The sequence below is a fragment of the Ictidomys tridecemlineatus genome, chromosome 3, assembly GCF_052094955.1.
Source record: "Ictidomys tridecemlineatus isolate mIctTri1 chromosome 3, mIctTri1.hap1, whole genome shotgun sequence".
Taxonomy (NCBI): domain Eukaryota; kingdom Metazoa; phylum Chordata; class Mammalia; order Rodentia; family Sciuridae; genus Ictidomys; species Ictidomys tridecemlineatus.
Window position 1 is genome coordinate 52,419,693 of NC_135479.1, and position 22,868 is coordinate 52,442,560.

Genomic DNA, 22,868 nt, shown 5'->3' on the forward strand with positions numbered 1-22,868 from the left:
AAGTCCTGGGTTTTTGTTTTCTTTCTTTTTGTATTAAAAAAATAATAACAGACACAATATCAAAAACACAAATGCCATTGGTAGAGGGTAGAGCTGAGAACGCCTGGGTCCCACCTGAGGGGCAGCACCAGGGACTCCATGGTCCACCAACCTCCCCCACCCTGGAGCAGCTAGGGGTTCAAACCCCTGGGTCCTCCTTGGGCCCCAGGCTCCCCTCCCCCCACTTAGGGAGGAGGTGGGAGAGAGAGCTGTCTCCCCCAATAAATAAGTGCAGCCCCAAACCTCGGGACTGGGACTCAGGCTCAGCTGGGATTTGGCGAGCCCATTTCAGCAGCGGGTCAGCAACCTTATCCAGAAGGGCCTCCACCAGGGGTGGGAGGTGACCCTCCTCTTGGCTGGCCTGAAAAGTTCCACCCTCTGTTCACTAAGAAGCCAGAGGCAGCCTTTGGATCCCAGGCTGGTGATGGGGGTCCCACTCCCTAAAGTGGGAGAAGCTGGGGCAGTTTTCTATTGGTTGGTCCAGCCACATCTGAGTTCTGAGAATTGTAACATTGAAGAAGGATGCCTTGCATGGACTCCAGGAAGTGGCCCCAAAATGGAGTTTAGCTGGTGCCATTTTCTGCTGCACATAAGGCTGGACTGGACGAGCTCCCACCTTGTTCCTCCTCCTCCATGGCAGAGTCCTGAGAGCTTGAGACCTTGGCCTCAACTTGGGCCTGGGCCTCCTCGCCACCCTCACCAATGCCACCATCACCATCACCACCACCACCACTGCTGCCACCCTCGCCTCCACCCTCCTCCATGGGCTCCAGCCCCAGTCCATCCAGCTCCGAGAAAAGTGGGTCATCAGAGTGGCCAGGGTCTTGGGAGCTGCTACCACAGTCCACACAGGCCTTGGAAGGAGAAAGGGATAAGTGAGTTAAGCAGAGTCCTCACTGCTAATCAACAGCCCAATTTCCCACTCAACCCTATGGTACTTCCCAAAAGGTGCTCCCAAGAAACCAGTCCTGGGATGCACCTGGGATCCAACAAGCTTGGAAAATGCCTTTTGCACTCCACCCAGACTCCCCATGGGACAGTTACAATGTACGTTAGCATGGGAGGGGTTCAGAAAGGTTCTGCAAAAGCTCATGTGGTCTAATACCATATAACTTGGCAGCAAATTTAGTGGGATTAACATCCTTCAGAATCAATGATCCAAGGACACTAAGGATAGCCCTTAGCCTCTATCCCTTGAACATGAGCTCATTTTTTTTTCTCTCACCATCACATCAAGGGCCCGAGGCAACTGTCCCTTGCGGACCCAGGAGTGCACAGCACCCAGTTCCCGCCGCTGGTCCTCTGAGAACCGAGGCTGCTGCTTCTGCATGGCTCGGAGCCGCTCTCGGTCCTGCTTTAGCACAGATGCCATGTCCCTGCACAAGGAAAGGTTTCAGAAGGCAGACGCTGGGATCCAGGCCAGGACCAGTTGATGTTTTTCCTCTACCAAAGCCCCCACCCACAGTCTTCTGCTCCTCTCCTGAACCACAGGTACCTTCCAAGTTCAGTCAACCTGCTCTCAGGTTGAAAGAAGGGACTGAGGGTAGTATGGGAACATCCAAGTCGGAGCCATTCCAGGAAAGGGAACCCCAAGTTTTCTGGGCAATGAAGGAAAGCCAGTCTCTCTATTACCTCTGAGAGGGATGCTGAAGTGGCCTCTGAAACTCACCTGGAGGGCACCTGGTAGGTCATCATAACACGTTGGTCAGCATTGGCCATAAGCAGCCAGATGGGATCCTGGAGCACATACTTAATGACCTGGTCCCCAGGCTCAGCCCTGGCCTGAGCAGCTCCAGCTTCAGCTTCCGAAGAGTCAATGCTGCCGAAGTACTTGCTTGTGTGGCTGCTCTGACTGCTGCCTATGGGGTAGGGGGCAGGCCAGTGGAGCCAGTCTAGTCATCATGTCCAACCCAGGGTCTCATCATACCACCCTCAAAGGTCACACACTCAGCCCACTGTCCTTGGCAAGCTCAGCCTAGATGAGACCTGGTTTACCAACTCCCCAGTTACTGTCCTAATCCCAGAGGTGTTGGAAGGTGGGCACTCACGGGTGATGCTGGCTGAGGTGCTGCCACCCTCATGGGAGCCTGAACCTGATCCAGAGCCCAAGCCAGAGCCAAGGGAGCCTGAGGCTGCAGAGCCTGTACCAGAACGCGAGTCCTCTTGCAGTAGCAGTTCCAACAGATCACTGGAGCCAGAGAGTGCATCCTGATTGGAGGATTCAGTTACCTCCACCTGAAGGAGGGGTTAAGGGGTTAGCACCTGGGCTTCCCTTCAACTGCTTCTACTGGAGGGGCCAGAGGAGGAACATCCAACCAAGAGTTCTGCTCCCCATTCCATGACACAGGGCCAAACTGAGACAGGAAAGCTAACAAAGAGTAGGGATGTGACACCAGACCCTTTCCAAGTGGCAAATGCCCTTTCAGCACTTATTGAGATGTCCTCACCACCTGTCAGAGAGACAAGACTGTCCCTTCATGGGGGTGGCAGCCCATTTCTGCCTCATTCAGAAATTCAGCTAGGATTTCCTACCCGTCTCCCATCTCCAAGAAGCCGAGACACCAGCCCACTAGGGCAGGAAGTAGCACCAGGGGGAAGAGGGGCAAGGGCTAAGGGTCGGGGACTGGTAGCAGGGCATATGGGGTGAAAGCTCACCAATCTGGCTTCAGGCTCAGCGGCCTCCTCACTAGGAGGTGGGAGCCCAGCACTGCTCCCAGGACCCCCTGCAACAGTGCCCCCCTCAGGACGGGGGGGCTCCTCAAGTTGCAGCAGATTGAGCTGGAGTGGGGAACTGCATCTTGAGTTGAACAGTGGGGAGTCTGGGCGGCGTGGGGGACTGGGAGGAAGTGGGGGCAGGGATGGGGAGGGTGAGTGGGAGGCAGGGGTAGGAGGCCCCTCAGCTGGTGTCTGAGGTACCCCAAAGGGATAGCTAGATGTAGTCGGGAACAGATAGTTAGGGAGCACCAAGGCCACCATTGGAGTTACTAAGGGGGTAGGGAAAGTGGCAGAGGGCACAGATGTGGGAGCAGGAGGAATAGGCTGGGGACTTTCCCGTGGGGAGAACACTGGGAGTGGGTAAGGCTGGACCACTGCTGGGAAGGGAGTGGTGGCTGGAGGAGGGGGCCAGGGGCCAGAGGGGGGCACAGGTGAGGGGTGGGAGACATAGCAGGGGGCTTCGGCCCGTGGGGTCTGGTGGTGGCGTGAGCGCTTGGCTTTGGATCGGCAGTGGTGTCGGCGGCTGGGGGGTGCTGGGCCATGGTGGCAGCCTGTGGGGAAAGACTAGGGTTAGTGAGTGCCTCAGCCTGGCAGTTAGTGCCCCTGCCACTCCCACTGCCCTGACACATTGATCAGGGAGAGGGCAGGGAAAGGCCCCAGAAAGAGCTTCTCAGGCATGACAGAACAGAAGGGACTCAGGAGGTAGGGGCACCTTCAGGGAAGAATCACAGGAGCCAGGGAGAGGGGGGTTTATTGAGAAAGGAGCCAGGGAAAGGCAAGGTTACATGAGGGGTCAAGATGGGGATGTGCAAAGGACAGAGGCACACTGGCAGATGGGAGGAGGCAGAGTAGGTCCACAGACGAAAAGGAAGGCAGCTCCAGTCCATTTGCCAAAATCCCGCAGGCATTGCCAGCCTAGGTCCTCCTCCTGCCAGTTGAGGCTGTGCTGTCTGGCTTGCAGTGGAGTGAAGAGATGGGTGGGAAACCCCAGGACTGAGCCCTCAGTCCTGTATCCATCTGCACAGGACCTCCCTCAGGCCCCTGGAAGGGCTGCCCTTCATCTGCCCTTGAAGCTCCAACCCCACTGGGAGTTGGCCCAGAGTCTACGCAGATCTCTTGATCAGCAACATCTGAGACCTAGGTGAGCATACTTCCTGCCCCTGCCCCCAGGTTAGGCCTAAAGTAGCTTACCTGGAACAGAGCACCTCTGCCCTCCTGTCTCAGTGCCAGCCCCCCAGGTTGCCCTCCTCTGGCTGCAGCCCGGAACCCCAGCCTAAGGGGGAGAGGCTAGCGAGGGGCCTGTCCCTAGACAGGGCCCTGGTGGTGAAGGCAGCACCAGCCTGGGTCCCTGGAGCAGGCACATCTCCCTCAATGCCCACCATGCAACCGTCTGGCCCTAGTCTGGGCTGAGGGCAGCTCAGGGAAGCCCCAGGTGACTACCTCGCTCGCCAGGGGCCGAGGGGGCCGTGGAAGAGTTGTCAAGTCCACGCAGCCTGCCAAGGTCTCGGAAGCGGTTGAGGAAGGCTTGCTCTTCCTTCTGTGTGTGCAGGGACAGCACGGCCTTGGTCAGGCCCACTGGGCGGTAGGCATCTGGGGCTGGGTCAGGGGCTACTGTGGGGCTGGGGGCCGGGCTGGGGGTTGGGCCTGGAGCTAGGCCAGGCAGTTCCTCCATCATGATGATGTCTAAGGAAAGTGAGATGGAGAAGGGACATCAGAACCATCTCAGGGGGCAACACATCCACATCACACCCTCCCTGTGCAATGACCCCACCCACCCCGGCCTTCTACCCTAGCCAAGCCTGGGCCCATGTGCATCTCCTGGCCATCTCTCGGCTGAGGGCTGGCCAAAGGCCAACCTCTCCATGCAAAGTTGTTCCAGGACAGAGAGATATTCAATCCCTTCCAGTGGCCACTACTGTGCCAGGAACCCCTAGGGATGACATCATCACAGCTTGGTGGAAATGAAACCCACCCCTTGCCCTTTCTTCATACATTTTTAAAGTCAATACTTAAAGGCCCTTTAGGGAACTTCAACATTCCTTGCCTCAGACCTCTGTGGTCAGTACCCTGAGGCTAAACCCCCTTCCACATTCCATATTTTTATTTCAACTGACAGTAAAAAAAAGAAAGCAGAATAAGGGAGGGGAAGTAGCAGGGGGCTGGTGGAAAATAAGCAGCAGGAGCCCCAAGCTAAGAGGGAGGCCTTCTTCTCTCCACTGGGAATGGAGGGAGAAGGGCAGGGAAAAGGAAGTGGGAAACGGGGTGGGGGATCAAGTGGAGCCCAGGCAATGCCCCCCTCACTCCACGCCCATACCCGACTCCGGGGGCTTCTTGTCTCCCACATGGACGATGGTGGAGCTGAAGCTACACTGACTGGTCACGGACACCACGCTCTCCGCCTTATTGGCCAGGGCGAGCGGGCTCAAGGTGCTTCCCACCACTGGCTCCTTCCGTGGAGCGGCCCCCTCCCCAGACAGCACTGCTGATGATGGATCTGTGCAGAGAGATGGCACTGGTTACCACCCCCACCCCACTGGGAGGTCAGAAGAGGGGTTCCCAGGGAGGAGGGAGACAGAGGGACAATAAGGAGGAGTTTGAAGATCAGGAGGCAAAGGAAGAGGGCAGGGTAGGGCAGAGCGAGGTGGGGGCCCCCAAGGCAGAAGTGTAGAGACCCAGGACCACTGGGCCACGACAGGGCAATGGGAGCTGGGCATGTACTGGGTCATTACCTTTCTTGGCCCCTATGGGGACTGTCCTCTGCTTGTCATCATCAGAGGCTGAGGAGGCAGTATAGGAGGAGGAGGAAGCGCATTTACGCTTGGTTGTGCTGGGGATGTTGCAGCTTTCCAGGTACCTGTGGATGGATGCAGGAGGGACATCAGGGCAAGGCCTGGGTGGGGCAGACCAAGGGCTGAGGGGGAAGGTGCCAGACAGGCCTTACCTGAGGATGCTGTCTAGGCAGTTGATCTGCTGATAGGAACAGCTGGAGGCTTCTTTCCTCTCAGCCTCCTCAGGGACCAAGGGTGGTGGAGCCTGGGTCAGAGCAGGGGCTGCCTCCAGCTCTGGGTCTGGGGTCTGGCAAGGAAGGGCCTTGGTCTTGAATGTGCCTGTAGCTGGCACAAGGAGAGAAAAAGGTAAACGGGTCTGTGGTGAGGGAGAGGGGATCCTCAGGTCTCACTCCTCACCCCTACCCATAGTACCACCAACTCACCAGGGAGGCGAGGCTGGGGTAGAGGCCGGGCCCGGGACTCAATGAAAAGCTGCTGCCCCTGGTGCTTCACCAGATGCACATCCTTACAGATCTGCTGGAAAGTCACCTGTGGGCATAGCAGAGCAGTGGGCATACTAGGGTACCTACCTAGTGCCAAAAACCAAGGATGAAATAAAATAAAAGGTGTCAGTGAAAAAAGCATGAGGCCTGGACACGAACAGACAAAGAAAGGAAGGAAGCAAGAGGGAGTAGGGCATAAGGGAAAGCTCTGGATACGGCAATGCTGACTCCAAGGACAGGAGATCAGGCAATTAGGTGAACTGGAGATGGTCACTCACTGGAACAGGTGGTCCAGGCCCCTCAGCATCACCGCCATTGCTATCACTGGAAGAGCCAGGGCTGTGGAGAGGGCCTGGGGACATCAAGGGGCCAACTCCACAGAGTCCTGTGGGGCTGGAGCTGTGCACAGGCTATGGCAGAGAGAAGGACAGGTTAGATATCTATGGTCTGCTTCCCACCCTCTTCATGCCTCTCAAGCCCCTCTCTTCAGCTCTTACCTGCAACAGTAGCCGATGGATCTGCTCTGAGAGCTCCTGGATATCAGAGTCCAGGGACAGAGTTGGACTGGGAGCCGGAGGAGTGAACACATCCTCATTCAGGGGTCCCCTGAGGAATTCAGAAAGTTGAGTCCAGACGTGTGTCCCCAGTCCAGTCTTCAGCCCTGCCTCCTCCCACACTTCCCCACCGCCAAAGTTATCTCAATGACCCACTCACGTGCGTACTTTGTGGCGGCCCAACACAAAGGCCACCTTACGGCTCCAGGGGTGCACGAAGCCAGCCCAGCTGGTGTCCATGGTGACGTACTCCCCATTACGGGCACAGAAGCGAATAGGGGAGTGGTCAAAGGGTTGGCCTGCCAGCTGTAGGACTAATGGGAGTGACAAATGAGGTGGGGTGGTTAGTGGGAGGGAGAGATGAGCAAGGTAATGGGCCACCCCACTGGAGATCCAAGAGACCAAGGCATCCATGAGATACCACCATGAGAGCAGTGAAAAAGCCCAAGAGATAGCCAGGAGAGGAGAACACGCTGAGAAAAACTTACTCTTCTTATGGATGGCCAGCATGAGTGGTCTGTCCTCGGGATGCAGGAACAAAAGCACTGGGGCCCCCAGGAGGTCCTGGGGTAGGTAGCCCAGCAGCGGAGCAGCCCTGCAATGGGAAGAGGTGTCAGAATAGCTATGACCTCAGACCTAGCCACACCCTTCCATCTAGGTGCTGACCCTACCTTTCATCCACGTCCTGGAAGAGGCAGCTTGGTGTGTGACGTGTGGTGAAAATCCTCTTGTCAGGGGGGATACGGGGAGCTGTGGCACAGAATGTGTTGCAGTTGGGCTTCATCCAGAATGGTCCAGCTCCTCAGCCCTCCTCTCTACCTGGGGCCAGGATGGCCTCCTGGCAGTTAGCTCCAGGGGCTATGGCCCATTAAAAGGCTCTGGGCCATTCTTGTGCCTTGTACTAGTAATAACACTGAAAACCACCAAAGCTTCTTCACTCTGCCCCAGCTCAAAGCCCTTATCCAACCCAACACCCAAAAAAGAGTCAACCCCTCTCCTAATAACACCACCTTCTGTTCCAAATTTCTAAAGACCTGGCTGGTGCCCTCCCAGTCCTACATCCTGTATCCTACCCACAGCCTAGAGAAAAACCCTTCCTCCTACTCCCCACCAGGCTAGGGACCTGGCCCACCTACCTTCATAACCCGAGTGGATGCGTTCTGCAATGAGCAAGCAGCACGGCTGCGCAGGGGCCCCATCTGAGACCCGGATCTTGGTCACATATGGAGTTAGGCGGAATGGTTGATACCGAGGCCCTGGATCTCTGTCAGGACCTCCTCTAGCAAAGTAGAGAAAAGTGTTAGGGACTTGCAATGGAAAGTCACTGGCCCCTCAAAGTCATGGCCCACACAGCAAAGATATGGGGAGGATTAGGAAAGAGAAGCCTACTACTACTTGCCACACCTACCTGATACGGCAGAAAACAGACTTCTCCTGGGTAAAATCCTTGACGCCTGAACCTGGGACAGATGAGAAAAGCACTGAGCACATTTCCTATCTCTTACCTGGGCTAAGAAGAACCCATCATGGGAAAGCTTGGGTCCCCTGACCCTCCCAGCAAAAGCATCCTGGGGCTGCTCATCCCTCCCCACAAGCACATGGGCACCTCACCTGCAGAGGCCCCAGTGCCCCAAGTGGGTAGACGAGATGGGGCCGTGGAGCCATAGAAGACACCCACATCCTGGGGAGCCAGGAGCTCTGAGAAGCGGGCACCCCGAAATACATCCCGCTTGCAACGCAGCAGAACTCCTGCCTGCTCCGAAATGTATACAATTCGGCCTGTCAGGAAGGAGACAGCCACCGAGAAGGTATCCTAGCAGGAGGGTGAGAATAAGAACGGATTAGGAGCTGTGGGAGTGGGATGGGAGTGTATTGGATAGAGGAGTTAGGCTACTACAGACCTGGTTGCGAAGTGTATACTCAGATGTGATGTGCTCCAGCTCCTCCAGGGTGTAAGTGGATATGTCCATGGCACATGGCTCACCCTCCTCCAGACTCCACTGCTGGTAGTATTCCTGGTTGGCTGCAAGGTGAAAGCACATGTGTGGTTCAGTAAGAAGACTGATCCTCCACAATGACCTAAGCCCTGGCATTTCCTCCTAAGAAACATCACTCACCCTGCACCTGCTTGACACAAGCCAGTGCATACTGTAGTGTGGCCAGGGTCCCAGAACGGCCTTTGCCCCGACGCTCTGGTGGTAGTCGAAGCTTGAGCTCCCGAAGTGCAGTCATGAGTTCCTTCTGAGTCCTTGCCCGAGCTGACTGTTCACTGCTGCAGGGCCCATGGGAAAGGAGTGGGAAAGAAATTAGTCCAAGAGTGTGGCCCAGGCCTCCAGATCTCTCCCCCAGCCTTCACCCTCACAAACCTGCAGCCACTGGTAGATGGGTTGTCCTGCTCTGAGCTGGCACTCAGGAGGCTGTAGGCAATGGAACTGCTGGGTGGGGATGGGCTCTGAGAGTTTGTGCTGGAGGAGAAGCAACAGCCCCAAATGAGGGGCAGGTGACTAGTAGCAGCATGAAGCCTTTATTACCTACCTCAGTTCATTCACAAAATACTCCCAGATTTTGCAGCACACAAAAATACATACATACCTCTTGCTGCTCTCAGTGGTCTCCAGAAGGGCCGAGTCCTTGCCATTGCCAGAGGAGGAGCTATGTGAACTCCGTTGAGATGCACCCCTGGATTCATGCCCATTGGACTCATTGCCACTTGAGCCATTGCTATTGGCATCAGTGTCATCAGCCAGATTGGGGCCTGGGCAAGGCCGGTGCTGTGGGGGTCCAGGGGATGGGACTCCCCCAGGACGAAAGGATTCGCCGGGCCTGGGGTCCCTTCCCCCATCAGCCTCTTCTAGGGGATCACTCATGTCTGGGCCATGGGAAGGACAGGAGAACAGGGAAGGTGCAGAGGCCACAACGGTTGAACAAGGTGGCCTTGAGGCCTGGCTTGTGAGTGAGGTGGAAGAAGTGTTTCTGAAGTTTGAGAAGTTCGTTCACAGCCAGTACCTGAAGGGGAAGAACCGGAAGAAAGGTTTGGAGAAAGCTGGACTATTAACATCATAGAATTCTGACATTATGCGACCCTCCCCTGCCTGGGGCTCCCAATGGGGGCGGGCAAGATATTTCTGTTTCCTATCCCCATACGGGTGCTACAGGTGGAAAGAGTCAAGACTACGCTCCACTTCCCTAGCCATTATGGCGTGGGTAAACAGAGCCTGAGCAGTCGACTAGACAGACCTATGGCTATGGACCAATACCTGGACCTTTCCCATTCCCAAGTTCCCATCAAGTTCCAAGTCGGTCTGGGACTCCAAGACCGCAGAGCTAGAAAACGAGCCGAACGCCTCCTAAATTTAGGCTTCCGGGCTAATTTTATCCGGGGGCGGCACTACTCCCGCTGCACATGCGCACCGAAGTGCACGGCCCCACCACGCGCTTCCGCCGCCTCGGTCGCCAGGGAAACCGACGTCAGCCGCTGAGCTCAGCGGTTGCTGGAGGGACCAAGGGAGCGAGGGAGGGGCGACCCTCCCCCATATCCCCCCGCAGAAGTGAGGGAACGACCCACTCCCCCACTGGTGGTCACAGCCGGGGGTCGCCCACCCTAAAATAACCCAAGTCCCCGGATAGCCCGATGAACAGGAATGGCCTAGAGAGATTCCAGGGGCTGGTCCAGGCCTCCCTAGAATCGAACACAACCGCCTCCGCCCCTTTGCGAAAAAGCCCACCAACCTGGCTAGCGCCTGAATCCCAGTCACTATGGTCACTACGGTACATCCTTTCTTTCTCTGGCTCCTGACCCCCCTCCGGACCGCCGGACTGAAGCCGGCACCTGCCATTATCAAGGACCCAGGAATCCTCTCCCCTCAGTTCCCTACTTTTCCAACCGCCCCTCCCCCTCCCTGCATTCCAAGCCTGGAGCAGGGGACGCTAAACAGCCAACAGATAGTTCTTCCAAGGCTCCCCGTCCAACCACACCCCCATCCCGAGCATTTTCTGAGCGCCAGAAGAAAAGGGAAGGCTTTGGCTAACAGCAGGAACTAGCACCGGGAACGGGATGTTCCAGCCTGAAGCGGGCTGACATCACGGCCGGCTCGAGGCCAGGGATTGGAAGGGGGAGGGCAAAGAGCTCCAAAAGCCTGAAGAGGTCCTGGGGCCAAGGCAAACCTGGGGAGCCCTGTATGATAAGAAAGGAGACATGGGACATGCCCACTGAGGTTCTGTTGTGGGGTTGGGGTGGCTGGGACCGGGGAGCAAAGGTGGAGATAATATGAAAGGGTCAGGAGTGTGGACACCCGGTGTAGGGTTGAGAGGAGCACCTAGGTCCCAGCGAACAGCCACAAGGAGAGTGGACTGCTGTTGTGCTGAGTGCCCGGGTTGAGTGTCCTATCAGATTGGAAGTGGCGGCGGCCTGACTCGAGAACAGAGACTAGCCAGAGAACAGAGACTAGCCAGGGTGGCGACGACGGAGATTCCTACCTGGCGGTGCGAGCGCCTTCCAGCTGCCTGCCCGCTGCTGTTTCAGCCCTCTGCGGAGTAGAACCTCCGCTAGGCTAGGAGGCGGGTTGCATAATGCCAGGCACTGCCCCTCATTGGCCCCCTGCCCGCAGAGCTGTCGGCCCCACCCCCGATTGGCTGGGTATCTCTTCCCGGCCCCTGATTGGCTACTGGCCCCCACTGAGGTCAGGGCTGTGTCACACACACCGGCGCACGTGGACCTGGGTGCTGGAGCTGGGCTGAAGGGCCCCAGACACGGCCCAGCCAATGGATGCAGAACGCTTTGCACAGTGAATAAAGGAAGGAAATAAGAGGAAGTAAGCTGTCTCTCTTCAGGGAAAATGCCTCCAAGCCACAGTAGGTAGGTACTCAAGAGATGTCTACTTTTGCTGGATTAACCAGCAAAATATCTTGGCCTGCCCCGAGATGAGAATGTAGACCCTGGGACCTGAATGAAGCTAGATGAGCTGGCTGGACCCTGAGAGGAAGGGGAGAGAGAAACCCCGCTTGGCCTTTCCTGGGTTCTCCTCCTCAATCTTGTCATCATACATAATGAACCAACCCCTTCCTCTGACAATCCAAATCCTGGGAGGAGGTCAATTGAGGGTCCACGTGTGACTGGGGGATGAGTGGGTGGAGGGAGGATGCCAACAACGCTAGGGGCAGCCAGAGCCAATAGGAATTGTGAATGGAAACAATGGCAGGTGTTTTCATAACCAATCAGAGAAAAGGTCTCCAGGCAGCCTACATGGTGACTAGTGCTTCTTCAGAGGATACAGCCACCCACATTTAGGGCTGCCCCCAAAGTGGGGGGCCAGGAAGCCAGGGCAACAGAGAGATGAAGGGGGAGTAGAGGTTAAAAGAGAATAGCTAGAGCCCTCGACAGAGAAAGGTGGGGTGGCAATCAATTCATATCCCCACTACTTGAAAAAGAGAAAGCCAAGATACAGGAGCCTAACAGGGATCTCATCCATCTCAATTGCTGTATCCTCCATCACCCAGGAAAGGATTTGACACATGGTAGGTGATCAATAAATATAATTTTTGTTTCTAAGGATATAAATGTGGGAGGTGGTGAAGGAACCTGAGAAGTGGAGCTACTTTTTTTTTTTTTTTTTTTTTTAAAGAAGGAAAGAGCAGAGTACTGAGTGCTAAAAAAGAGAACAGGGACTTGATTGGGGAAATAAAGTGCCAGTCTGGGTCCAGGAAAGCTGTTCTTACACAGCCCCTCCATCCAGCACTGTGATGAGTAGTCCCTCTTAGGACTCCCTGGAAACGTGGGTAGCAAGTGAAGAGGCCCCCACGCAACTACTGACATAATCAGCTGTGGATGCACACCCCTCCCTGTCACGTGGCCTAAGCTTTTCTTAACAATGGTGTTTCCCATTGAGGGGTGAGGGCAAGGCCTCTAGAGGGAAAGCTGGGACACAGGGCTGTTATAAAATAACCCAGAAAAACCAAGACAGGAAAACACAGAAAACAAAGGATACAGGATCCTGGATTCTCAGCCTCCTCTTCTTGAAAATGGTCCTGCCTCCCCCCAACATACCCGCCCCTACTGTGTCCCTGCCCTTGTCTCATTTTCAGATCCTCTTCTATGAAAACAATTTTCTCCCTCTCCAGCTCTCTTCAGGGATTTAGGTATGATCTCCCCTGACCCAGGCAGTTCTTGCTCGCCCACCTCCACCTCCACATCTGTATTTTGCATAGACGAAAGGATCCAGCGCTCCAGCAGCCCCCACCTGCTCCCAAGGCCCCGGTTGTCCTGCCTCGCGGTCCCCACAGCAACCAGGCTCTGCTGCCGTCAATGGAGAAGAGGGGGCGGGAGACAGCGGTGACGTCAAAGCGGAGGAAGGGGGCGGGGCGAAGCAGCTGGGGAATGTGGGGCAGGGAGGCTGGAAAGGCAGCGGTTTGGGAGGCGGCCAGCCCAAGAGGGCGGCGGCTAGCGCACTTGGGAACATCGTGTTCTCTTGGCTGTTGGCCCAGGACATACACTCAGCCTGGACGCCTCCCCCAACCCAACGACAGCGGTCCTGTCCCAAAGCCAGGGATTCCTGGAGAGAGCTTTAGGAGGAGGGGGTCCCCCTTCCCCGCCCCCACGCCTGGCTCTCCTTTTGGAACTCGCATCTGCTGGCCCCTCAGCTCGCTCCTAACAGCTCCTGGCACTGGCTTTCCCCCTCTCCCAAACTACACGCTGCTGCTGGCCCAGTACCAAAGAGCCAGGGCGGAGAAGTGGAGGCCCAAGTTCTGCGAGAGAAGACGCACCTTTGCTCCCTCCCAGAGGTCCCCTTCGGAGCCCGAATCTCTTGTTACTATGGCAGCAGGGTAGGGGGCGGGGAGAAGGAGAGGGAGGAGGGGCAAGGAGGTGAATGGGTCTAGGATGAGGAAATCAAACTGGGACAGAGCAAGTAGCCCAGTCTGGGGCCTGGATCTTGGAAGAAGGACAGGGAGGAATGAAGAAATTTGGGCTGGTGCCTGAAGACCAGAAGAACCAGGAAGAAGGGAAATGGGGAGTCATCAAAACTTGCAGAAAAACATGAGAATAATTCCCAGTCACAACATTCACATAAATCTCACCCTGTCACAGTTGTTTTGTCACCCTACAGCCATTTTTTAAGCTATATTAAAAAAAAAAAAAATGACCCAGGCCTTGTACTGAGCACTATACATGCATTAATCTCATTTAATCCCCCCAAAAAAAACCCTGTGAAATAGGTATTATTATGCATTATATAAAATGCTTGGTTATATATTTTTGTTGAGTTTTTTTATTAAAGTCTTGTAAAAAAAAATAGGCATTATTACCTCCATTTTTATGGGGGGACCACTAAGAATTTATTAAACTTGTCTAATTTTCTGCCTTATAACATGGTCTCAGCCTCTTTTTTTTTTTTTTAAAGAAAGAGTGAGAGAGAATTTTTTTTAATATTTATTTTTAGTTCTCAGAGGACACAACATCTTTGTTGGTATGTGGTGCTGAGGATCGAACCCGGGCCATACGCATGTTAGGTGAGCGCGCTACCGCTTGAGCCACATTCCCAGCCCGGTCTCAGCTCAGGGTTCAAGTCTGAGCTCTAAATGATGGCTGGTCTTTCTGACGTCTTACCCTCTGAACCTGTGAGGTGTTATTCAACCTCTAAGCTGCATTCCAGCAAAAAATGACAAACCTGGGCCTCTCAAATATCCAGCTAAGTTTGGTGCCTGGAACACAGATTCCATCTAACCCCTTCTTCCCCTTAGGTTCAATCGCCAAACATTGTTTACACTCCCCACACACTTTTTGTATCCCATTTTCCCATGCTGAGATCAAGCCAGTAGTCTCCCCTCAAAGGTTTCCTAGGAACCTCACTTCCTCATTTTTCCACCTTACTCCAGGCCACATTACCATAGGCCTTGTTATTTGTACAGACACTAACTAGAGCAAGCTCTTGGTGCCTCCCCACTTCAGGCGGCTCAGGAGGATCTGTGCACGTACAGCCAATCTGCACAAACCCCTAATTTGTCCTCCTCTCATAACCCAACAATTGCTGCCCCACCTCTGTTCCCAGGGATGGCTCCTACACCCAAATTCTCCCCTCGACACATGAGAAAGACAACCACTGTATGATGAGACTGGCTCTAGGTCACACTAATCAGCACAGCACCCTTTCTCAAATCCCAGGCCAGCCCTTGGGTACCCTCCCATCCGCCCTATCAGGACCTCCCTCCAGCCTCAAAACCTCTTCTCTGCCTCTTTCAAGTGCTGAAGGCACCTATCCAAACCGCAGTCATGCACTGGAACATTCCCCATCAATTCTCAGGGGTACCATCCCCATACCTCCCCCGGAAAAGGGGCTTCCTTTCCATCGAGTCGCTGAGAGCTTCTGGGCACCCTTCCCTGACAGTCGAGTCTAGGTACCCTAGGGTGGTGGAGGGAACTGATGTTAGTAACTCCCACCCATGTCCTAAGCCGAGTTCGCGGTCTCTATTGTCCACAACCATAAGACCTCCCAGAGCGACAGTCATGCATTTGCAAGATCCCTCCACTCCACTATACCCCTTCTGACCGAACACACCATTCCAGAAAAACACATATAGTCTGTTCCTCATTTCTCTCCACCCCCGGGGTACTCACCGCTCGAAGCGCACGCAGAATCCAAATTTCTTCACCAGTGGGACGTGAGGTAGCGATTACACTGGCTTCACCAGGCCCTCCCACCGCCAGGGATACCACGCCCTCCCCATCTTATTGGCTCAGAGACACCGACCCATGCCCCGCGCCGCGTGCAGCCGCCCCGCCCTCGCAAAGCCTCCATTGGAATTTTCAGCCGCCGTCGTCTTCCCATTGGTCAGCGTGACAACCGGTAGTGATAGATCCACGTGCGGGAGGGACAGCCTCTGTGCGTTGATTGGGAGACTGACCGGAAGCCACACCTCCATCCGTTTCCGGAATTTCTATTGGCTGTAACAACAACCCGCGACCTACCCATATCGGTTGACGCAAACGCCAGTCCGGCCCTCCAAACTTTCTCATAGGCTGAGGTCGTGGAGATGTAGGTGACACGTGCTGGAGATCTCACGCGGCAACTTGTTTACCCAGAAACTGGGGATTTTCCTTGACGACATTTACCCAAGACTGTGTGCGCAGGCGCATCGAGCGTGACCTGCACGCAGGCGCAGATGTAAGCGGTGATGGCGTAGGTGGGACAGTTTGTACAGAGGCCCTGGCGTGACTGGGGCTTAGCTGCGGCTCTATGTCCCTGGTACTACCCAAAATTGGAAGACGCGAGCCCTAGGATGAAGCAGTCTTTAGATCTCACCGCTGCATCATGGTGATAACGAATAACATTACAGATGCCTCGATTATTTTCTGTGAGCCAGGCCAAGCGCTTCTCAAAAACACCAAGGAGGCCAATACACTTGCTACCCACTTCCTCACAAATAAGACTGATTCAGAGATTACATAATCTGTACGAAGTAATAGGATAGCCAACAGTGGAGCTAAAATTTGAAGTCAGGCCCCTGAAATCACAAAGAAAGAATATTCTAGGGCCCAGGGAAACAAATCTACAAGGGATTCAGGAGGACTTTTGTTGTTCTTTATATATATGACAGTAGAGTGTTTTGACATACATACGTGGAGTATAACTTATTGTAATTAGAATCCCATTCTTGTAATTGCACATTATATGAAGTCTCACTGGTTGTGTAGTCATATATGAACCTAAGAAAGCTATGTCTGATTACTTCTATTTTTTTTCCTATTCCCATTTTCCCTCTCTTCCCTTCATTCTCTTTTGTCTAATCCAATGAACTTCTATTCTCCACCTTATCGCACCATTGTTATGTTAGAAACCACATATCAAGAGAGAACATTCAGCTTTTTGGGGGGAGGGATTGGCTTATTTCACTTAACATGATAGTCTCTGGTTCCAACCATTTATTGGCAAATACATAATTTCATTCTTCTTTACGGCTGAGTAATATTCTATTGTGTATATATACATTTTCTTATCCGTTCATCTTTTGAAGGGCACCTAGGTTGGTTCCAAAGCATAGCTATTGTGTGTTGAGCTGCTATAAACATGGATGTGGCTGCTTCACTGTAGTATGCCGATTTAAACTTCTTTGGGCATATACCAAAGAATGGGATGACTGGGTCAAAGGAGATGCTTTTAACATACACAAAATCTTAGCATATTGTAAGGTGGAAGTTTAGGTAGACTGTATACCTAGTTACAAGAATTACCTGAGCCTCTTAGAACCACCTTATCAAACAAGCACAGTGGTATACACTTGTAACCCCAACAATTTGGGAGGTTGAAGCAGGAGGATCACCAGTTCAAAGCCAACCTCAGCAGATTAGCGAGGCACTTAGCAACTCAGTGAGACTCTTATCTCTAAATTAAAAAATATAATAGGGCTGGGGACATGGCTCACTGGGTAAGCATCCCTGGGTTCATTCCCCAGTACAGGAAAAAATAAATATATACATATTTTTTTAAAAACTACCTAGGGGCTGGGGTTGTGGCTCAGCGGTAGCGCAGTTGCCTAGCATGCCTGAGGCACTGGGTTCAATTCTCAGCACCGCATACAAATAAACAAAAGTAAAGGTCCATCAACAAATAAGAAATTAAAAAACAAATTATTAAAAGAAAACACATAATGAAAATCTCTAGAGAAAGGGCCTAAAAATCTATTTTTATTGGTTTTTTAAAATAAATGACAGAATGCATTACAATTCTTATTACACATATACAGCACAATTTTTCATATATCTGGTCGTATATAAAGTATATTCACACCAATTTGTGTCTTCTAAAAATCTGTTTTTGAAAGCAGCTCTAAAGATGGCCAGCTAGCTCAGCCAGTAGATCATGAGGCTTTAAAAGCATCCATGAGCCAGATATGGTGGCCCATGCCTATAATCCCAGCAGTTAAGGAGGTAGGAGAATCATTTAAAGCCAGCCTCAGAAATTTATCGACAACAGGGGCTGGAGTGTGGCTCAGTGGCAGAGTGCTTGACCCTCACATGTGAGGTACTGGGTTTGAGCCTCAACACCACATAAAAATAAATAAACAAAATAAAGATATTGTGTCCATGTATAACTAAAAAATATATATTAAAAAAAAGAAATTTATCAACAACATATCTCAAAATAAAAAAGAGCTGGGAATATTGCTCAAGAGCTATACATCATCTATTGTATGTAGTATGTCAATACTATGTATATGTACTGTGTCAATACTACAGTTTGCTGTGTGTCATAAATCTGGGTCTTCCTGAGCTGATTCAACAAGTATTTAGCATTAGGAGGCTCAGGCAGTAGATCCAAAGTTCAAGACTAGCCTCACCAATTTAGTGAGGTCCTAAGCAATTTAGACCCTGTTTCAAAAAACTAAAGCAGGGAGTACTGGCATGTCTGTAATCCCAGCAACTCAGGTTAAAGCAGGAGGACTGAAAGTTCAAGGCCAGCCTTGCAATTTAGGCCCTAAGCAATTTAGCAAGAACCTGTGTCAAAATAAGATAAAGGGCTGGAGTTACTCAGTGGTTAAGTACCCCTGGGTTTAATCCCTTGTCCCTGCAAAATATAAAAAAGGCTGAAATGCAGCTCTGTGGTAAAGCACCCCTGGGTTCAATATCTAGTACCAGACAAAATCAAGTATTTATTAATCCCTTTGACACTGGTATACTGCTGAGCACAAAGGGGAAAGAGATGATTCACGACATGACCATCTACTCCAGACCTAGGAATGAATAACCACTGAGAGCAACTACAGAGTACATCTAGGAGAGGGCAAAGGAGTCCAACATCAAAAGCACGCCCCAGGCAAGGGAAGGGGTAAGCTGGGAACCCCAGAACTTAAAAGTTCAGCAGCCATTACCAATTCCTGATGCCCCTCTGTTGGCCACCTTAGGAATCACAATTTGCATTGCTAAAGATCAGGGCCTCCTGCAAAGCCCAGCTGCTTCCAGTTACACCTGTAGATCCAACATCCTTCTCACTTGTTAACAAAGGATTAATCCCAGTAACTCCGGAGTCTGTGGGAATCTGCGGAATCTGCAACAGGGGACCTTGAGTTCAAAGCCAGCCTGGGTGATTTACCCAGACTGTCTGGAAATAAAATAAAAAGGGCTGGAGATGCAGCTCAGTACTGGAGCACTTGCCTAGCATGTGCTAGGCCCTAGGTTCAATCCTTAGCAGAGAGAGAGAAAAAAAAAAAAAAAACAACAACACACACACACACACACACAAAAATACAGACACTACCTGGTTACTCATTACACATTTATTGTACATTTTCACAATCTGGATGCGCCACAGAATTGGGGGCACGGGATGGGGGAAGAGGGAAGGCAGGGGACACTGGGATAATATGGGGGGTCTAGAACACAGCACCCCCACCCCCAGCATCTCTCCTACCCTTTCACACCACAATTTAGATCTCCCTGCTCCCCCTCCACACAGAAAACCTGGAGTGGTGGTGGGGGCATGGGGAGTTTGGGGGCCCCCTCCAGTGGCAGGCTAAGGGACTGCACCCTCAGACCCCTAAAATTGTGCCATTTAAAAAGACATTAGACCCATCCTCTATCACTTCACCCAATGAGGGGATAGCTCTCTCTGGGGCTCAACAGCACCAGAAAAGGGCAAGGATTCCCCATCATCCAGCAAGTCCCATACATACATTGGCAGTGACTAATACCCCCACCCTGAATACAGGGGGGCAGTCAGAGGAGCTGGGCAGTGATGGGGGCAACACCCCCCAAACAGGGGAGGAAGGTTTCAGTCCAACCTCCAGCAGGGATGAGGCCAGAGATTTCAGGCAGGATTTGGGGGGATTCTCTGCCCTGTCCCACTCCTCCCCAAGGCAGTGATGACCCCCCCACACACACTGGTAGCCACTCCTCCCAAAAGAGATCAGATTGTTGCCAACCCCCAACTCTCCTGGTGGGAGGAGGAGGCAGATCAGGCAGATGGGAAGGAGGGAGACCCCTGGGAATGTCAGTTGCGTGCCCCACGTGAAAATTGGGGAGCAGGAATGTAGGGAGAGACCCCAAGTGGCAGAGTTATTGGTCCATCATAACACACTGAACTCCAAGACACTTACACACCAGCTGGGGGGAGGGAGAGGAGGGTACAAGAGGATTGGAAAATTAGGATAGGGAAGGCAAACTGGACTAGAGGGGGCTAGGAGGGGGCAATACTGGGGACCAGGGCCGCCTGGTTCCCCAAAAGCCCAGACTCCCCACCACCTGCATGTAATGTCGTGCAAATGAAAGTGTGATACAAGGACCAATGGGGACTAACTCCTCAGTAAAAAAGAAACACAGGTTGAGAGAAGAAAAATGGAAGGAAACCTAAAGAGATGTCAGTATGCAAATGATATGCTAAGTAACATGCTGGAAGCTCCCAGAAGACCTTGGGATTCTTAGGACCAAGTAGGGCCAGTCTCAGAACCTCCCAAAGGGTGCAAAGATGCACCTAGGGAGGATTGGACAGGTACTTTTTTATCTTTTGGGGTGTTGCATGGGGGACTGGTGAGGGGAGAGGGTCAGTTAAATCCAAGGGAAGGAGAAGGAGAGAGGGACTATTGCATAGCAGATGCAAATGTAGGGACTTGGGACTGTTCAGGAAGAAAGGGAAGAGGAAGAGAGCGGAGATGGGAACCTCAGGAAGGGGTATTAAGGACAACCGGAAAAATCTTCTAGTAATAAAACTACAAACAGACCAAATATATATAATATTATATATGTATAAATAACAGCTGGCTATTTACAAGGGGGCACACACACGGACACACACACACGGATCCAGGGGAAGGGTGCTGAAAGATATGGCTGAGAGGTGAAGGAACGGCTGGGGGTGGGGGAGAGGCCCTTCTCTAGGCAGGGCAGACTCCTCAGGGATTTAAGTGCTGAAGTAAACTGTGGAGAGAGGGTAAGAGAAGGAGGAAGAGGGAGAGGGGAGAAAGAGAAAGAAAGCAGTGTGTCAGGCCTGGCCCTGTTCCAATCCTCCCCACTCCACTCCCCAGCTGCTTGGTGTCCCTTCCCCTCTCTTGGCCTCAGTATCTCCATCTATAAAGCAAAAGCTCTGGATGGTGGGTTCCAAAGTCCCTTTAACTCTATAGCATGGTCTTAGAATCAAAGACCCCTAATTCTGTGGGCCTCTGAAATTACAAGCTCTCAAACAGTGGGGTAGCTGGCTTCCTGGTCATATCTTAAGTCTCTGGGCCTTTCCCATCTCCTTCTCCCCAGTTCTAGAGTTCCCAGACTGGGCTCTTAGGCCCAAAGGGTCCTCAATAGAATACTGGGGACCCACCGGATTTCCTATTTTCAAAATCATACTAGAAATTGCCCGTATCCAGGCAAAGTGAAGGCTAAACAACACAAAGGTTTTCAGCTCTAGATGAACCAGAACTGCAATTAGCAGCTACATATGTCTTTTGTTGAAAAGTCAAAACTAGGTTAATGACCTTCAAAACCCAGAATCCACAGGGGAAATCTCTCCAGAGAAAGGGCCCTGGCCACTCCTGCCCCACTCACCGATGATGATGATGAGGATGATGGCGCAAATCACTCCCAAGATTATCATCATCTGGGGGTAAGAAGGGATGTCAGTAAGATAAACCATGATACCCCCATATACCCAGTCCTCCTACCTGCCCCTCGTTTACCTTGAGGTTTTTCCACCAGTATTTGCGCTTGAGCTTGGCTGCACTTGTTTCAAACTGGGAGGCCCCTGCCTGGAGTGCATCTGCACGGTCATCCAGTTCCGATAGCTTCTGGTCCCGCTCCAGGACCTTGTCCACATTCACCCTCATAATGTCCACCACCTGGGGGAGGGGTCCACGAGGCAAGGAGTGTGCCAAGTCCCCCCTGAACGAGGGCATTCCTCGAACATATGCCCACTGTGCCACACATGGTACATGCACCCCGATGCTGCCAGGCTAACATGCCAAGGACACACACAGAACATGCCTAGCACACCTGGGGACATGCAAGGAGCATACATCAGGGGTGTGCTGGTAGCCAGAGACATCTCAGCTGTCAAAGCAACACCCTATATCTATGGAGCCTCAAGCAGGCTATCCATCATCAGAGCACACCTGCCCAGGCAGGCACACCCCAGGCTAGCACCCTTCCAAGTGTGTGCTGACAGGGAGATAGGGATGGGGCATGGTATGTCTTTGACTCAAAAACCACAGGCCATAGACTGTCATCGCTTTCAAACCAAGATTGGCCCTCCACAACTGTTTGCCAATCCCAGTCTCACCCACTGTCTTTGACACCCGTCCCCCACACTCACCTCATCCACCTGGGCCTGGGTCTGCTGCAGTCTCCTGTTACTGGTGAGGTTTGGAGGGGGCGCAGGGGGTCCACCCTCCCCAGCTGGAGCCGCAGGGGGGGCGGTGGCAGCAGTAGCCGACCTGAGGAGCAGGAACGGATTAAGACCCAGGGCCTGAGGCCGCTAGCACGACGGTCAGGGCTCCGCCCATCCACCTGTCCACGGATCGTCCCTCCAGTCCTCCTTTTCGGAAGGAAGGCCACCCGATGGGATCACCGGTCTCTATCCCGCCCTGCCGCGGAAGAGCTGCGTGACCTTGAACGAGCCCCCCCTCCCCCTTCCGGGCCTCAGTTTCCCCGCCCGTCACATGAGGGCGACCTCACGGTCACAGTCCGGGGTCCACCAGAAATGACTGAAGGCCGTGGTGACAGGGGTGGGGCAAGGCGGGAGGACGCGGGATCCGCTGCCTCCCGCGGCCATCGCCCGCGCGGGCCTGCCGGGGACGCTTGTCTCCCCGGCCGCCCGCGCGCAGTCATGGAGCCAGCCGGGCCCCCGGGCGCGGAGGGTGCGGGTGGGACCCCGGCACTCCCCGCGGCCGGTTTCCAAAGGCAGCGGCCGGCACGGGCAGCGCGGTGCGGGCGGCGGGCGGCCGACTCACATGGCGGGGGCAGCGGGCGGAGGACTTGGCAGCGGCAGTGATGGCAGCAGCAGCAGCAGCAGCAGCAGCGGCAGCGGCTCGCGCTGGCTCGGACTGGCGCTGGCTGCCCGGGACGGGAAGATGGCGGCCGCGCGTCACCCGCATCCGGGCACTGCGGGAGGGGGCGGGGCTAGGCTGGAGACACATCGGGAGCGGGGGCGGGGCGGAGCAGGGCGCGGCGGGCGGGGGTCTTGTGTTGCTGGGGCTCCCGCACCTGCCTCAGCACCCTCGAGAGCCCCCAGGTGACTGTTGCGGCTCCCCTAAACCCACCGCCACACCTTGTCTAACCACTAGTTCAACCGCTCCCAAGCCCTCTGCCACCTGTGTCTTAT

General features: G+C 53.5%; 2 protein-coding genes across 5 annotated transcripts; both read right to left on the reverse strand.

Annotated features, from left to right (window-relative positions):
* Positions 1-10: 10 nt before the first annotated feature.
* On the reverse strand, positions 11-15,303 carry Per1 (period circadian regulator 1). 4 transcript variants are annotated; one of them, XM_021731383.3, is made up of 23 exons: positions 15,188-15,303; positions 9,172-9,585; positions 8,946-9,044; positions 8,697-8,851; positions 8,481-8,602; positions 8,191-8,392; positions 7,988-8,039; positions 7,716-7,858; positions 7,251-7,329; positions 7,068-7,174; positions 6,740-6,893; positions 6,523-6,631; positions 6,304-6,435; positions 5,966-6,071; positions 5,696-5,861; positions 5,484-5,608; positions 5,069-5,248; positions 4,195-4,437; positions 2,695-3,305; positions 2,088-2,274; positions 1,709-1,898; positions 1,265-1,415; positions 11-893 (listed from the first exon to the last, which is right to left on the reverse strand). In XM_021731383.3, exons 2-23 carry the CDS (start codon positions 9,444-9,446, stop codon positions 603-605), a joined length of 3,879 nt encoding a protein of 1,292 aa, XP_021587058.1. In that variant the 5' UTR covers positions 9,447-9,585; positions 15,188-15,303; the 3' UTR covers positions 11-602. The 4 variants fall into 4 exon arrangements, with proteins under 4 accessions (XP_021587058.1, XP_013217209.1, XP_005332898.1 ...); XM_013361755.4 differs by having other exon boundaries at positions 5,696-5,867; XM_005332841.5 differs by lacking the exon at positions 15,188-15,303 and adding an exon at positions 11,056-11,208 and having other exon boundaries at positions 5,696-5,867.
* A 3,525-nt stretch (positions 15,304-18,828) lies between these two features.
* On the reverse strand, positions 18,829-22,648 carry Vamp2 (vesicle associated membrane protein 2). The gene is made up of 5 exons (XM_005332842.5): positions 22,498-22,648; positions 21,861-21,981; positions 21,229-21,387; positions 21,098-21,149; positions 18,829-20,479 (listed from the first exon to the last, which is right to left on the reverse strand). Coding segments are annotated over exons 1-5 (351 nt in total). The 5' UTR covers positions 22,500-22,648; the 3' UTR covers positions 18,829-20,462.
* Positions 22,649-22,868: the final 220 nt, after the last annotated feature.